Source organism: Lampetra planeri, chromosome 15 (genome assembly GCF_965212315.1).
Source record: "Lampetra planeri chromosome 15, kcLamPlan1.2.h2, whole genome shotgun sequence".
In the NCBI taxonomy this organism is placed as follows: domain Eukaryota; kingdom Metazoa; phylum Chordata; class Hyperoartia; order Petromyzontiformes; family Petromyzontidae; genus Lampetra; species Lampetra planeri.
In genome coordinates this window covers 252331-270227 of record NC_136121.1, presented here as the reverse complement: position 1 = coordinate 270227, position 17897 = coordinate 252331, and the positions used below count along the sequence as shown (strand labels likewise).

At 47.9% G+C, this 17897-nt stretch overlaps 1 protein-coding gene across 1 annotated transcript; it reads right to left on the bottom strand.

The window, feature by feature from the left end:
* Positions 1 to 1376: 1376 nt before the first annotated feature.
* Positions 1377 to 12875, bottom strand: LOC144722566 (aquaporin-3-like). Its single transcript, XM_078600746.1, has 6 exons — positions 12768 to 12875; positions 12186 to 12312; positions 10972 to 11109; positions 5748 to 5854; positions 2268 to 2485; positions 1377 to 1791 (listed from the first exon to the last, which is right to left on the bottom strand). The coding sequence occupies exons 1-6, from the start codon at positions 12873 to 12875 to the stop codon at positions 1590 to 1592; spliced, it is 900 nt and encodes a 299-aa protein (XP_078456872.1). The 3' UTR covers positions 1377 to 1589.
* Between the last annotated feature and the right edge of the window lie 5022 nt (positions 12876 to 17897).

Genomic DNA, 17897 nt, shown 5'->3' with positions numbered 1-17897 from the left:
CGGCCCCAGAGAGACAAAGGGAGATGCAGATCGACCAGATGTGCTCCGTGTGCCGTCCCGACCTTCATCGGCACAGTACTTTAGCGGCACTTGCACCAACAGTCGGTGAAGGCTTCATGGGAATGTTGTCTTTACCATTGTATGCCACATTCCGGCAACGAGATTAGTTGTACGTGCAAGAGCGATATCAAGGAGCAGAGGTGGGACAAAGTCATTGTTATGCAAGTCCAAGTCGAGTCGCAAGTCATCAAATTCATGACTCGAGTCTGACTCGAGTCCAAGTCACATGACTCGAGTCCACATCTCATAGGTGGGACAAAGTCATTGTTATGCAAGTCCAAGTCGAGTCGCAAGTCATCAAATTCATGACTCGAGTCTGACTCGAGTCCAAGTCACATGACTCGAGTCCACACCTCTGTCAAGGAGCCATGTGGAATGGCAGAGGTGTCAAGGTCCTCATCCGACAGTGAAGTTACCATGGCTGATGATGATGTTAAACTGTGACGCAATTACGGTGCGAGGAATTTCATGGCAAGACAGAATTCCGCAAGGGAATATGGTAGCTGTGTCTATATATTCGGCTATGGGGCCGTCCATAAATGACGTCACGCGATTTTGGACGATTTTTGACACCCCCCCCCATTCGTCACACGACGTCACAAAAAGTCAGACCCACCCTCAAATGACGTCACAAAGCTCTGCCCCCGCCCCCCCCAAAATAAAACATGCTTCAAATCGCTTTAAACTATTGTTATTGTAGTGCGTATTTAATGTGGCGCTGCATTCTGATGTTGTAGAATATTTTTTAAGTATATTTAATCAAGTAGAACGTGTTGTCTATATTCATTTAAATTTGCACATTTTTACGTGACGTCGCATTTCTCAAACCCCCCCCCCCCTCGTCACACATCGTCACAAATGTCTGATTCCCCCCCCCCCCTTAGGTGCGTGACGTCATTTATGGACGGCCCCTAAAACGGGGGCGACGCTGGGACTTGTGCAGGATGGGGGAGGGCCGATTCCCGAGACGGGCCTTGGTGTCGACTCTGCGAGTCAGACAACCAAGAGTCAGACAACCAAGAGTAAGAGAGTAAGAAGCCCTCAGAGCAGACGGCGGGAGACTGTGAAGGCGCATCTGGGAAGTCGCCGCATGTCTACCCCGCAGCAGATGCGGGATCTGCTGTGGAGGGGAGAACGTGTTGGTTCGGTGCGGTGGTGGCATCAACACCTTTGACCATGATGACGTATTGATCTTGAGAGGCACTTCATAAAACATAAGAGACTATTTTTGTGAAAAGTATGTGCATTGCTATTGGGAGCAAATGTTGGACATTTAAGAGGTTTGGTGTCAAACTGAAACAAACAAAAAACCAGCACAGGTTTGAAAATATTTTATTAAAATCGACGTGATTGACGCCATTAGTACCAAAACATGGAAATTAAGCTTGAGTAAAACTAAAAGTTCTAGCAGACATAGCATGTTAAACCCTTAGTTGGATGTGTTACACAAACGCAGCTGGATAAGCCTCATTCAAATGCATCGAGAATCACTGGCCCCGCAGCTCAATCCCAGACCATCGTGTGCCGACTCAGCACATGACGTCAGCCATGCTTTCTGGCTGGAGCTTGAGGAGCCCCTTTTTTTCTCGTGGAGACGGTGGGGGCTCCACCGCCGGCGGGAGTGACGCCTCCACAAGATGAAATCCAACGAACAGCTCGTAAACAAACGCACCCAACACCCCACCAATCATGGGTGCCACCACAGGCACCCAGCTCCAGTAGCCACCGGACCTGCAGCAACACACACAGGAGCACATTACGAGTTAGGCACATGAGCAGAGTACACTTGTAAATGTTGTGGGTTTACTCTCCAACACAATGGTGTTCTGAACACGCAACTAATTGCCATGTTTTGCTTACGTGACAAGCATTACTAATTAATTGGCTGTGTTGGCTGTGTCGGGTGGTGCCGGGTTTAATGACACATTTATATTTACGCGATCTAACCCAAAACACCTTTATTATGCTCATTTTCCGTTTACAGTCCTCACCCAATTTATAAAATTCCCCATTCCTATGGCGGGGGTCAGTCTGACAGTGGATTACAATTTGACTTCGCCACAAAGCGGTACTTAATGTATCAACCCTTAAGGGGTGATGAGTTGAGTCATACCTCCATCAGGATTTGAACTCGCAACCCTTCCAATCGCAACCTGAGCCAGCATTCTGGTTACAGATCACGCAAGTGCTCGTCCTCATATACTCACGAAAAGACTTTCCAACCCCATCCAGCAATGGACGTGAAGAGACGCGGGCCGAGGTCACGGGCCGGGTTCACGGCGTACCCCGCGTTGAAGCCCATGGAGAGCCCAATGAGCACGACGACGAGGCCTATTATGTAGGGCTGCATGCCCTTTGGAGCTGGGTTGTTTCGCTTGTCTATCACCGCCATGATGCACACCAGCAGGGCTGCAGTGCCAATCAGCTGTGCTCACACAATACACACAATGTTTCCTGTTAAGCAACGGCACTCGTCGGTTTTATACAGCGGTAACATGGAAAGGTTCTGTTATGGGACTTGACACACAGATGTAAGAGTGCAGCCGTGTAACCTAGCACGTCAGAGGAGAGATTGCCATGAAATTCCAACAGGGCTACGAGATGGCTGGGGGATGGCAGAACATAAAATTTGCATAGTATTCAGTGGTTTCTCTTGTTTGTGGACATTTAGAAATATTTCCCCATTAACTACTCCACAAAACACATTTTTGCCAAATATTCCAATGCGAAGCCCTCTTGAATGAGTCTAGCCACCTGGATAAATATGAATATTCACAATTTGTTTTAATGATTACCCAGCCAGGTGGCTCAGTGGTAGAGGGAGTGGCTCAAAATCAGCAGGACTCGACTTCAAATCCTGGCTGGGGGTTAACTTGAACTCATCATCCCTCCTAGGGTCGATACAATTAGATCCACTGGGAAAGTCAACAGCGGTTGTCCAATGGATAGACTCGCCCCTGCCAGAGCAACATGGATCTTACACTCCTTGCTCAGGGCAGTACACATGAGATAAGTACCAATGCCTTATCGGTTGTTTGTGTAGCAAACCACTCTGACTTTTTTTGGAGATTTTTCTAAATACAATAAAATCAGAGAACGACGTTTTTCGAATAAATATACAAACGTAAAGAACATATGCCGATGTGATGGCCAGCAAGGCATGGGATATTAAAGATACGAATAATGTCAAAACATCTTTGGCTTATATGAATCAAACACAAGTAGGAATGCAAACACAAGGGGCATGCTTGTAAAAAGAGTGGGTTGAGTAGGAGCAGGAGGTGTGAACTCTGAGTGTGAACGTTGCTTTTAAGTCCACGAATTTCGACGAGGATTCCAGGAGAAAATGTGGAGTTGAACAGTTGCAAGGTGATGGATGATTTGGGGACCTGTGTTCGATTCCCACTCACGGCCAAATCTGAAACAAGTCTTGAGTCTCTTCTAGGTCGACTTGGCCTTAAATTAGTATCCTTGTGTGGAGATTAAATATCAGCACGGAGGAGACAAAGGCAGTCGAGTGTGGCGTTGCCCACACCACCCCTTCGTGTTTCGGATTGGCCTTAATAGGTGATCGCTGTCAGCACTTACCCCAACAGTCTGTTAAGGCTACAGGGGGATCTTTGTCGTTATATTAGGCATACACGTGTGTATATGTACAGGACGCTCACAACAATGAACGAGTGGAGCACCAGGCGGCTAAAACGCAGCAAATTGGCACAGGCACAGAGTGCATCTGACAATTTGCTCAGTCGACCCATAGCACCTGGATCCGTCCCTTAACCTCCTGTCAGCAAGCCTTCAACACTGCGTGTGACAGCCGCAAAGTGCATCTAGCCTGGCACAAGTACTCTGGTGACAACACTGTAATTTAGTGGCTAATGCCTGCTGTTGGTTGGTGTGTGTGTGTGTACAGGAAAAACTCATGTGTGCATTTATCCGTATATTAAACTCCAATTTGATTGACATTCTTGGGAAAGGCTCAGAATATTGTTTCAGGCAGAGTATGCAAATAGCGAAAAATGTTTGAGAGGTGAGGATATCTCCTGGAAATCCCATAACCAAAACGAGTCTCCCTCAGTGGATTGACTTGGTTGCTTGTCAGTGCCCTGTGTCTCGACGCCCCCCTTCTGGAATCGCGCTGTCGCCATCCGATAATCTTAACCCAGATCCGGAAGCACGCTGGCTAACTGAGTGGAACAACGCGGCCATCCAGAATAAACACCCTAACTGAGACAAAAACATCGCACCTCCTGGCTTTGACGTTCCTCGAAGATACTGAACATCAATGGCCCGATGCGCACATCTCCTTCATACATGGACAATTTGAGAAAAGCCATAGTGCAATTGTGGCCATGCAACCACCACGATGGATCATGTGGTAAATAACTGTAGTCTACGCTTCTTCAATGGAGGAAGAGCGATACTATACAAACTCTCTTCTGAGGCCCTTTCGTGTGGATAGCAGACCTCGACATTCACAGTTAGCTCCTGAACGTATTGCTGCCGTGTGCAAGACTAGAATAGAATGCCATTTCCGACCACCACCACCTAGCCAGTGAACTGGAGTACGTACATCAAGTCCTCAAGATGAATGAATATTCGGACTACACAATCCTTAAAGCTATCACCCCAACCGTTGGGAGAGAACCACCTGAGGACTCAATCAAAACCATCACCTTGCCATACATAGCAGGGGTCACCAAAAAGATTTCCGAAATAATGAGCAAACACAAGATCCAGGTCCTATTTAACACAGTACATACAATTCGTGATCTGATCCCATCTGTGAAGGATGTGATCCCTGACATGCAAAACCCCGGCGTCTACAAACTCAGCTGTGCCTGCGGCAGTAGTTACATTGGGGAAACTATGTCTCAGACCGTGTTCGTGAACACAAGGTTGATCTGAAACACGGTAGGACCAACACCTCTGCCGTGGCTGATCATTGTTTTAACACTGTGGGCACACATGAAATTGATTTCTCCAAGACGAAGGTACTTTGCAAACCCACTGGCTATCAACAAAGATTTGGCCATGAAGCCATCCAGATCTATTAACACAGACACAATTTCAACTGAGAAGATGAGTACAAACTGAGCAATCATTGGAAGGATGTTATTAACCAGGTAAAGTCATAACTGACTGTGATACTTCATTCCTACCTGCCGATGTTAACAGTTATTTCCGACTCTCTGAGTTACATTACCTTGGTACATGTCTTGACATTAAGAGGCTAAATGTCTCACTAACATAGCCGCTGCTTCCATTTTCCTCGATGTGGCGGTGGCTCTCGTTGTTTAATAGGTTGAATGTGTTTCATTAACACAGCTGCTGCTGCGGGAGCCGTCTCACATTGGCATGCTAATCTCTAATCTCGAGCAATACAATGGCCTAGGTATATTACTTGTAAATTCCATCTCTAGCCCCGCCCACTTACCCTTGGCTTGTACTCATCTCAAACCTATAACCTCTTGCTGCAGTAGTTATCTCGCTACATGTCTCCTGCCTCAGCAGTTCGCCTGAAGGCGATTGCTCGTGTTGCGATAAAACGTCGTGATTTTATTTATTTATTTATTTTTCTATCTACGTGACTTTACCGAAAAACCCAGAAAGTAGAATGGCCTGTTTGGAAGTGAAGTAACAAAACGCACGTGTGTGTGTGTGTGTGCTGAAATGTATTAATAAACCTGATCCACAAATCCATTTCCCAGAGACAGGTGCTCTGACGGGTAAGTGGCAAAAACTCCAGCCAGCTGAATTGTGTAGTTCCCATTGCCGGCGTACAGGAAGGCATCTGCAATACAATGACAATGTTAACAGCCAATGTTGCTCATTGGTATCGATTAGAATAAGGAAGAAGATTATTAGACAGACACTACTGATTATATGTTTATTGTTAAATAACCTTTAAACAATAGGGGCCCGATATTCGTGTGATGGAAATTTCCACCGATTACAGGAAGCATTCAGAAAGTAAAATATTAGAAATTATTGATACATTCTGGACCTTTTCAAATTACACGAATAATAAATGTGTTAAAGCTATTGAATATCTTTATCATCATTTTGGTCATCATCAGCCATGGTCAATCCACTGCTGGATGAATACCTCCCCAAGCTGCCACCATCTCCTGGATCCAGCAATGTGTAATGCGGGCGTAAACGACCTTCCAGAAGTGACGTCATGGGGGGAGGAGTTACGTCACGTGGGGGAGAGGGTAACGGTCTATAAGGGGGGTAACCAGAAGCAGTCGGGAGTGATCGGGAACTGGGAGAAGTGAGAGGCCACGCAGGGCGAAGGGTGAGAGAGAGTGGCGAGGTCGCCACACACCCAAGCCAGGAGGATCGGCACCGTCGGCCAACGGTGACCGACCCTGGGGCAGGAGGAGCAGCGAGGAGGCTGCAGAGAGCAGCGGGTCTGCAAGGGAGGAGTCGGCAGCAGGGGTCTGCACGGCGCGACAGCAGCCTGGGGCTGCAGAGTGTGGGCTACGGGAGTGACAGCAGCCTGGGGCTGCAGAGCGTGGGCTACGGGAGCGACAGCAGCCTGGGGCTGCAGGGTGTGGGCTACGGGAGTGACAGCAGCCTGGGGCTGCAGGGTGGAGAGTAGATAGGGGAGTACCGTGAGGGAAAGAGATCGAACCCAAATAAAGGACACAGGACAGAGAGAAGCGTCCGAGTCTTTTATTACAAATGTAACAACCCAGCGCCTGCACACGAACTGATTTATTTGCTCCATCTCTCCAGTGGACCGTGTTTTGGGATGTTTTCCATTCCTTGACTGCCACTCCATCACTATTCTTGACCACCGGTTATCGTCCCTTCTATCAACATGCCCAGCCCAAGCCTACTCCCTTTTCTTAACGGTTCCGATGATTTCATTAACCAGTGTATGCTCTAGAATTCACGTGTTGCTCTTTGCATCTGTCCATGTAATTTCAAGCATGCATCTCTCCATGCTTATTTGCGCACTTTTCACTTTCCTATATTTTTCGTAAATTCAACACAGAAAATGCGTGTACCAGGGACAGTTACTGCGGGCGGAATTAAATCGAAACGATGAAACAAAGAGGCGGACGAGGGCATGGTGAGATGCTTTTGGAAGTTGAACTTGACAATGAAAAGCAACACAGCGATGCGGCTAGGGAAGGGAGCTTTCTATCATTGCATATTACTTGCTGTGACATGGCTGAGAAAAAATGTAATTGACTAAAATGGAATAAAATCTAAACAGTGCACAAAGAAGCCTGGGGAGATACATGTTTGGAATTACGTGGACAGACAGATAGGAGCACGTGAATTAGAGAACATATGAAGGTTATTATTTGGTTCTTTCGGTTAAGTCACGTCTAAAGATAAAATAATAAATTAAATTAAATAATAGAATACGACGTTTCGATTGCAAGACAAGCAATCATCATCAGGTATAATGAAATAGCGACATAAAATCTAACCAGAAAACTATAGACAGACATATTAGCAGACAGGTATTACCAAGATACATAGCGAGAGCAACACAAGTAACAGAGAGGGGTGATCGTCTCTGTGTGGTGGCCTTAAATAGACAGAGGGGGGGCGGAGGCAGAGAGGGAGGGGGGTTAGAGAAAAAATTTGCATATCAATTGGTGCTGCAAGAACGATTACACGGCAAGCAAGCCTGAAAATCAGCAGCACCAATTGATATGCAAATTTTTTCTCTAACCCCCCTCCCTCTCTGCCTCCGCCCCCCCTCTGTCTATTTAAGGCCACCACACAGAGACGATCACCCCTCTCTGTTACTTGTGTTGCTCTCGCTATGTATCTTGGTAATACCTGTCTGCTAATATGTCTGTCTATAGTTTTCTGGTTAGATTTTATGTCGCTATTTCATTATACCTGATGATGATTGCTTGTGTTGCAATCGAAACGTCGTATTCTATTATTTAATTTAATGTATTATTTTATCTTTAGACGTGATTTAACCGAAAGAACCAAATAATAATTCCTGCAGTCACGAAAGTTCTAAAATTAAGATATGAAGGTTAATGCCATCATCAAAAATGTGAAGATTGGAATTTGCCAGGACACACATGCGATGATGATCAATGGTCAAGAATAATAATGGAGTGGCAGCCAAGGAATGGAACACGTTCAGGAGGATGACTACCGAGGAGATTGAGTGATGAGATAAGTTCGTGTGAGGGTGCACGGTGGATTACACTGGTCTACAGCCAAAATGCTTCGGAAATAAATGTAGTCCAACTCTACTAATCCTGGGTCACTGAGAATGAAAATGATGCTTAAAATTGTTGATTGGCTCTAGTTTTCAAGATATGCTAACGGGTCAGTATATACGACCCTTGACTTGGGAATGGTGGAGGATAAGTGAGTTATAAAGGGAAGGGATCTCAATTTCAACCAGAAATGACTAAAATACATCTTTGACTGGATCTATGAATAAATCTCTGGCTGAGTTTGGACAGTGCTTGATTTTTTAGCAAAACAATGAATGATGCAATCTGAACCTGGTATTGCATCATACATGACATGAATTGCATCATGTTATTCCTAGAAGTCATGGATAATGTAATCATAACTAGGCTTACATCCCTCTGATGAACAAATTGTCCTATATCAGATCTATAAATCATATGGAAGTTTATATGCTAGTTTGCCATTTTTCTCCACTTACATGGTGGATCTGATGGATGGGTGTCTGGAATTGATGTGGTCCAAGAAGTGGTTCAATGTTGGGAGGCCATGTGGCCAAATGACGAAAGTGTCATCCACATACCTCTTCCACAGGGAAGGACGCAGGGTGGATGTCTGGATGGCGTCTGATTCAAACTTTTCCATGAACATATTGGCTATCACTGGTGACAAGGGGGAGCCCATAGGGGTATCCTCATTCTGTTTGTAGAAGGTGCCATTCCAGGTAAAATAAGTGTTGGTGAGGCAATGCCTAACCAGCGCAGGTACATCCGAATTCAATCAATTCCAAACACCCATCCATCAGATTCACCATGGAAGTGGAGAAAGATGGCAAACTACCATTCTTAGATATTCTGTTTGAGAGGAGACCTGACGGATCCTTGGGACATTCTGTCTACAGAAAAGCCACCCACACAGATTCCTACTTGAAACCTGATTCCCACCACCACCCATCTCAAAATAATTCTCTCATCAAAACGCTATACCACAGAGCTCATGGCATTTCTGACCAACACCACCTGGCCAGTGAATTAAGACATGTACATCGGGCCCTCAGGATGAACGGATACTCTGACCGTACCATCCGCCAAGCTGTTTCTCCCACCATACAGAAACAGCCACTTGAAACTCCGATCAAAACTATCACGTTGCCATACATAGCAGGTGTGACCAAAAAGATCTCCAAAATTCTAAACAAACATAAGATCCAAGTCCGATTCAGTACAGTACATAAAATCCGTGATCTAATTCCATCTGTGAAGGATGTCATCCCTGACTTGCAATACCCTGGAGTCTATAAACTGAGTTGCAGCTGTGGTGATTGTTACATTGGTGAAACAAAACGTCATGTCTCTGATCGTGTCCGCGAGCACAAGTCAGATCTGAAACACGGCAAAATTGAGTCTTCCGCCGTTGCCGATCATTGCTACAACGCTGTGGGCCTTCATGATATTGTTTTTTCTGAGACCAAGGTGCTCTGCAAACCCTCTGGCTACCATCAAAGGTTTGTACACGAAGCCATTCAGATATACACACATAGACATAACTTCAACCGTGATGATGGGTACAAACTGAGTAATCATTGGAAAGATGTTATTAACAATGTAAAAAATATTTAACTACACATATCTGTACCATCTTATTTGACAGGTACTTTCTACTTTACCGAGTGTTGACATCCCCAGCATTTAACAGTACTGCTTTTTTGTATTTGGATTCTCAACCAACATCGGTTTAGGTTGAGGTACACTGATTGTTTTCTTGCACATGACGACGTTGACCAATTTCTCTTGTAGCTCCGTTTTCTTGCACACGACGTTGACCAATTTCTCTTGTAGCCCCGCCCACCACCCCCACGTTTCATTCCCTGGTTACCACATTCAGATTAGCCACTCCCCCCTTAACTTGTATTTAAGGGCTGGTCTTTTGGAATTTTCCTCACTTGATGCAGTAATTTTAGCTGTGACGGTCCCACCTGATGACGGAGACTTGTGTTGCCTCCGAAACGTCGTGATTTATTATTTTATTTTATTTCCATTATTACTTTTATTAACTTTTCATTGTATTTTTTACCTACGTGACTTTACCGAAAAAACCTGAGAGTATGAATCCTTGCAGTCACGAAAGCTTCAAATCTAGAATTACACACCTCATAACACAAGGTCAACTGAAAGACCTTGTCAGGGATTTGGAACTACCCAAGAGTAAGGCAGAGCTGTTGGGCTCCAGGCTGCAGCAGTGGAATCTCCTGGCAGGTGATGTTAGGGAAAAGATGGCATGGAAAGCCTTCCACTCAGTGGCAACACATTTTCTCGGAAACAAAAAGGCAGACAACTATAGGAAGTTGTTGGAAAACCTCAAGACATACTAAAGCCTTGGTTGCAATATGTCACTAAAAATAAATTGTTTGCACTCTCATCTAGATTTGTTTCTCACCGAACTGCGGAGCAGTGAGCGACGAGCATGGCGAGTGATGTCACCAGGATATTGCAACAATATACATAGACATAAAATGTAAAACACTTAAATATCTTTGGAACAGTAGCCAATCCGTTGCTTTAATGATCATATTTGAATTCAGCACATCAAAATCCATAATAAACAGCACATTTAATCTCTGAAGCAGACGACGTCTAAAACATTGTAGACCAGTGTTATTTTATCGCAGGATTGTGAGGCGCTGCCACCCTGCCACGCAAGTAAAGAAATGCGGTGTAATCTCACCATAATACAGTCCGAACACGGTGCCTGCGCCCATGAAAGCTCCGAGGAGCTGAGCCAGCATGTAGAGAGGTAACTTGTGCCATTCGAAGCGACCCAGAACGGCAAACGCAAATGTAACGGCTGGGTTCAGGTGTCCACCTGGCAATGCACACGGGGGCAGGGGGGGGAGAACACGGCGAGTCTTTCAACGTCTGGCTTAACAGTGGACTTCACTATTGTCACAATCACTTGTTTGGCCAACGGTGTCGTAAAAACCCAAGCGCTGTGCGAGTGAAGTGCTAAAGAAGACAGTTAAAATTCCGTCCGATATTCACCCAGCAGAGCCTCACCGATTCTCAAGACTCTTTCAAAAGGGCCCTGCCAAGTAGTAATACTTTCAACTGTGACCCGTCGCCGCACACGAGTCGCTCAATCTCGCGGAGAGAGTGAGTCAGAGGCGCGAGGGACAACAGACAAGCGGCAAGGCAGCCAAGCGGTGATCCAGCACCAACAACTGCCCAAGCTCTGCGGTCCTCTATTTATCAACTTATGCGTGTTTACGTGTGGGAGGAAACCAGAACATCCGTACAACACCCACGCGTGCGAGGGGGGAAACGCCCTATCCCATACAGACGGAACGAGTGGAGTCCACACCTTTGCTCTACGTGTACTGCATTCTCCTGGCAAGCCAGGGTATAGCTCCTCCTCGACGCCCACGTGAAGGTAGTTTCACAACATTTGTGCTTGATTCACAAACCATCGCTGCCTTGGCAGCGCCGAATTCGCAGGCCACGTGCATAACCAGCACCGCCCGACAAAGTATGTGCATTAAGAGGCGATGTTTCTCTGTGCAATTGAGTTATTCCCAGGTAATTATTCAGCACTGGAAGTTTGGCCAACACCAGTTACATTGAGTGCGTTTTTCGTTTGTTTAGGTAACGGAGGCATCCCGTGCAGAACAGGGATGAACAAACTCCACACCAGAAGGGGACTCGAGTCGCATTGGAACCCAGGCCCGTCATGCTGTGAGGCACGGGTGCCACAGCCCCCTGCCTCTCTCTCATTAACACACGTTTCGCATTCACCCGGCGACACTCGAGCAGACGTCCAATTCTGTAGTTACACTTGTCATGACGGAGAAGCGGAGGACGGGTTTCGTGTGGCGTGCGATTGAAATGACGTGGGGGTGTCAAGTGGCATGCGGCGCAGTTAGCTCTTGCGCATCGAGCGCGTACCTGAAACGCCTGCAGCGGCGTGGAGTCCCATGGTGACCGCAAATCCAAAGGCGAGGTTGATCGTGAGGAACTGCCCCTTGAGTCCTCCACTCAATTCAACCTGCGCCACCGAGCCACACCCAAACAACTGCCCGAGCAGCGAAGGCGGAGAAGGAGCGGCGAGTTGGCGTCAGAAAAGCACGAGCAAACATCCAAACGATTCATTACGATACAACTTGTTTGCCCAGGAAAGCCTCATCGAGTTTCAATACCCTGTTTTATGTGGTGTGTAATCCCAATTGAGTCATTTGCAAGTAATGTATTGCAGTGGGATGTTTGGCCAATACCAGTTACAATGTGAGTTGTCTTAGCTATACGATTAAAGTGGAGAACCTGGAGGAAACCCCTTGTAGAACAGGGGGAGAACATAAGGATCCACACAGAAAGGCACCCATGTGGGGAGTCGAATACGTTGATCTGATATCGTTTCTTACACGGCGCTCCACTCACAACTAAGCATAAATTACAACTTGGGTCGGAGATTTGATGATCGAACATGATTCTTATTGATGACAGGTCTTGAACTCCTCGCAAGTCACTTACAACCAGAATGTACGTCCCCACAAACTCTGCCATCGCCTCGCAGACCAGCCTATTTCGGATGAACAGCCTCCGCTGCAGCCTCTTCATTCGCCCCTCTTGCACCGGCATCGTCTCCTGCACGCAGCACAGGGCAATGGGATTGGGATCCGAGGATGGAATGCGCATTATACATTTTAAATATTAAGAGCAGGGCTCACCACCCTGGTGGGTCTAAGAGCAGCCCTCACCACCCTGGTGGGTCTAAGAGCAGGGCTCACCACCCTGGTCTAAGAGCAGCGCTCACCACCCTGGTGGGTCTAAGAGCAGCGCTCACCACCCTGGTGGGTCTAAGAGCAGCGCTCACCACCCTGGTGGGTCTAAGAGCAGGGCTCGCCACCCTGGTGGGTCTAAGAGCAGCGCTCACCACTCTGGTGGGTCTAAGAGCAGCGCTCACCACCCTGGTGGGTCTAAGAGCAGCGCTCACCACCCTGGTGGGTCTAAGAGCAGCGCTCACCACCCTGGTGGGTCTAAGAGCAGGGCTCACCACCCTGGTCTAAGAGCAGCGCTCACCACCCTGTGGGTCTAAGAGCAGCCCTCACCACCCTGGTGGGTCTAAGAGCAGCCCTCACCACCCTGGTGGGTCTAAGAGCAGCGCTCACCACCCTGGTGGGTCTAAGAGCAGGGCTCACCACCCTGGTGGGTCTAAGAGCAGCCCTCACCACCCTGGTGGGTCTAAGAGCAGGGCTCACCACCCTGGTGGGTCTAAGAGCAGCCCTCACCACTCTGGTGGGTCTAAGAGCAGCCCTCACCACTCTGGTGGGTCTAAGAGCAGCCCTCACCACCCTGGTGGGTCTAAGAGCAGCGCTCACCACTCTGGTGGGTCTAAGAGCAGCGCTCACTACCCTGGTGGGTCTAAGAGCAGCCCTCACCACCCTGGTGGGTCTAAGAGCAGCGCTCACCACTCTGTTGGGTCTAAGAGCAGCCCTCACCACCCTGGTGGGTCTAAGAGCAGGGCTCACTACCCTGGTGGGTCTAAGAGCAGGGCTCACCACCCTGGTGGGTCTAAGAGCAGCGCTCACCACCCTGGTGGGTCTAAGAGCAGGGCTCACCACCCTGGTGGGTCTAAGAGCAGCCCTCACCACCCTGGTGGGTCTAAGAGCAGGGCTCACCACCCTGGTGGGTCTAAGAGCAGCCCTCACCACCCTGGTGGGTCTAAGAGCAGGGCTCACCACCCTGGTGGGTCTAAGAGCAGCCCTCACCACCTTGGTGGGTCTAAGAGCAGGGCTCACCACCCTGGTGGGTCTAAGAGCAGCCCTCACCACCCTGGTGGGTCTAAGAGCAGGGCTCACCACCCTGGTGGGTCTAAGAGCAGCCCTCACCACTCTGGTGGGTCTAAGAGCAGGGCTCACTACCCTGGTGGGTCTAAGAGCAGCCCTCACCACCCTGGTGGGTCTAAGAGCAGCGCTCACCACTCTGGTGGGTCTAAGAGCAGCGCTCACTACCCTGGTGGGTCTAAGAGCAGCCCTCACCACCCTGGTGGGTCTAAGAGCAGCGCTCACCACTCTGGTGGGTCTAAGAGCAGCCCTCACCACCCTGGTGGGTCTAAGAGCAGGGCTCACTACCCTGGTGGGTCTAAGAGCAGGGCTCACCACCCTGGTGGGTCTAAGAGCAGCGCTCACCACCCTGGTGGGTCTAAGAGCAGGGCTCACCACCCTGGTGGGTCTAAGAGCAGCCCTCACCACCCTGGGGGGTCTAAGAGCAGGGCTCACCACCTTGGTGGGTCTAAGAGCAGGGCTCACCACCTTGGTGGGTCTAAGAGCAGGGCTCACCACCCTGGTGGGTCTAAGAGCAGCCCTCACCACCCTGGTGGGTCTAAGAGCAGCGCTCACCACTCTGGTGGGTCTAAGAGCAGCCCTCACCACCCTGGTGGGTCTAAGAGCAGGGCTCACCACCCTGGTGGGTCTAAGAGCAGCCCTCACCACCCTGGTGGGTCTAAGAGCAGCGCTCACCACTCTGGTGGGTCTAAGAGCAGCGCTCACCACCGCCAGCGCCCGGCGTGTATCAATACGTGTACATTATATGCAATTCATACGGCACACTGACGATGTATATTGTAGTAACACATTCCTGCGGAGGGAGCTGGTAGGAACGATGGGTTGCTCGGTCCATGGCCAGGGTCAACGTCGGCGTGGTGTATTCCGCAAATATGCCCGACTGTGAGGGCGGGCACAAGCCTGCGTGAGTAGGTTAAACGTTGAGTTTTATAAGGGCACCACGCGGTGACCAGCCCCTCCCCACCCTCCCCACCCAGCCCCTCCCCACCCTCCCCTCCCCACCCAGCCCCTCCCCACCCAGCCCCTCCCCACCCTCCCCACCCAGCCCCTCCCTGCACGACGGACGGACGGACACAATAACCCCCTGTGGGCTGGTGTAACCAGAGGTTCCTACCAGTATAACGAATACAGTATATATAGACTGTATATGGTAGCGTGTGTATACTGCGTGTGTATTGCACAATATGTACTATAAATGCAGAGGCATATACCCTGTACATAGAGCAGCCTTCTCTGGAGCACATGCCGTACGAACTGGTGGTGTGCGCCACTTCGTTAGTTATGTGTCTGTTGTGTTTGTTGTGTGTTTGTTGTGTCTGTTGTGCGTTTGTTGTGTTTGTTTTGTGTTTGTTGTGTGTTTTCTGTGTGTTTGATGTGTGTTTGTTGTGTGTTTGTTGTGTGTTTGACTGGGTGCAATCGTCACTTTGTTAATTCAGACCGTGTAATTAACATGTTGTACACGCATCGTTACGTGTTGGCGATGTGTGTAAATTGACAGCCTGTACACCCTTGCCAATAATAATCATGTCAACTCGTAATGCGCAAGCCGCAGTGTTCGTTCACTCGCAGAGAGAGAGAGGATGACCCAGAGGCGCGAGAGAAGCCACAGATGAGCGGTGAGCCCACGGTACCAATAATCGCTCAAGCTCTGCGGTCCTCTACATATCACGGTGTTATCGGCCAATTAATGAGTGTTACCATGTAGGAGGAAACCGGAACACCCGTAGAAAACCCACGCATGCGAGGGAGAAACACTCTATCCCATAGGGATGGAACAGGTGGAGTCCACGTTTTTGCAGTACCGTCTTCTCATGGGGAGCCAAGGCAGGGCGCCTCCTCGTCGCCCAGGGGAAGGGAGTTTCACAACATTTATGCAATCCACCAATCCTCGCCACTGCTTCCACCGTGCTGGATTAGAGGTGTGCGTAGCCACCGCCGCCCGGCAAAATGAGATGTTCCATCTCAAAGGATGTTCCATGTGAAGACTTGAAAACAATGAAAACTAAAAAACACCCATCTAAATGAGATGTCAATTGCGGGTGCTCGTGTTGCGTCCGCACCGTCTTTCCGCACGGCAGTGGATCGACCAACATCATCAGCAACGTCCACGCACTTGTGTGGACTACATCTGGCTCATGTAAGAATTAAATCTTAATTACAAACTTTCACCTGGGAAATCACCTGGAGATGGAGGAATATCTCATTTTTAGCCCGTTTAGGCCTAAAAATGAGATATTGACACGTTACAACGCGCGGGCAAACGTGTTAAATCCATAACTCGTATGGCGTGAATTTACACGGTGACTATCGCACCCAGCCCAATACATATAATTAATGAATAACGCTGTGAAACGATGCACACAGCACGGTAACATTGCGTGTGCCTTCACATACAGAGAGAGAACGGCTCACCAGAGATCGTGAGATGAGATGGGCGGAACGGGCCACGCTGGCGACACCCCACTGCCATCAGGCATATATATTTTTTTGAGGCTATATTTGGAAGCAATATTCGTTAAATCGATTTAAAAATTTCAATGAAGTTGCCAGGAAAATCAGTAAAATGTAGTTCCACATATTGCATTTTCTGATATAAGGTACAACTGATGTAAAGTGTTCCAGATAAAACAAATTATGAATAATTCGAGAAAACTTACAATTATAATACAGAGGGTAGAGTGCCTCTGTGGTGCAGCGTGTGATTTTTGTTCGTGAACAATTTAAATGTTTGTATTTTATGAAAATGATAGAATCAGCACAACAGCGTTACCTTTGGTTTTGAAGCGTTGCACTGAAACAACAGCGGCCTCTGTTCCCTCTTGGTGCACGCTCCCAAGGCGATAGCTGTGTTAGGGGCATGCGACTACTACTGCTGCTGCTTGCTACTTGCTGCTGCTGCTGTTGGTATAAGTAGCACCAGGCAGCGCGCACCCATTGGATGCTCGCTAACAATATAGGTTAATTTACATGTCCGCCCACAGAGCTTATATAATAATTTATGTGGGTTTTTGGTAACTCGACAGCAGGTTACGTCAGCTGCGCTCAACGGTATAAATCAAAAACGTGTGTGTACGTTCATTCAGACGGAGCGAATTGTGTGGGAGTGAGACGAGAGTTTATTAGGAGGGCTCATTGCTACGAATGATGATAACGCAGCCCAAGTATCAGTGCAGTGTTGAATGAAAGCCTATTGCAATCAATCCAACACTCAACTCTTCATAATACAGATTTTTGGGTTAGATCGCGTAAATATAAATGTGTCGTTAACCTGCCACCACCCGACACAGCCAATCAGTAAGGTTTGTCAGTAAACAAACGTGCCAATTAGAAACTACTTCAGCACAACGGTGTATTGGAGATTAAACCCACAACATTTATCATTTGAGTACGACGTTTCGCTGGTGATTAGAACCAGCTTCATCAAGCGACTTTCCGGAATTGTGAGGAAGTTTTCGTGCTTCTGGTCTTAAACAGAGTTTGCTAAATGGCAATCGTCAAAAAAGCTTTAACTTCCCTGCCTCTCAGTGACGAGTCTTGCAAATGTGTCCACAAATTAAGTTGAATCTAAAAAAATATTTTCCTCATTTGAAAAAGTATCCGCAAATTACTTTCCTGGGATTACACAGGGCAGCAATCATCGCCCCCGATTAGCAGACTAACGCCCACTTGCAGGGTCAGCCGCCACTGGAAGTGCCCTTCAAATATGTGAGCTGGCATGCAAGGTGCTTTGAGTTACTGAGGCATTCAAGCAAGTGCATATACATGTAAAATCGTTATATATTGTTACATCTGTAAAACGTGGATTATAGGAAGATGC

Bases quoted from the DNA above. Each gene is read 5' to 3' on its own strand.
- LOC144722566 (XM_078600746.1), bottom strand. From the start codon at position 12,875: ATGCCGGTGCAAGAGGGGCGAATGAAGAGGCTGCAGCGGAGGCTGTTC. The intron at 5,855-10,971 runs GTGAGATTACAC...ATTGTATTGCAG, and splicing joins CGTGTTCGGACTGTATTATG to ATGCCTTCCTGTACGCCGGC. The intron at 1,792-2,267 runs GTGAGTATATGA...GTGTTGCTGCAG, and splicing joins TGGGGTTGGAAAGTCTTTTC to GTCCGGTGGCTACTGGAGCT.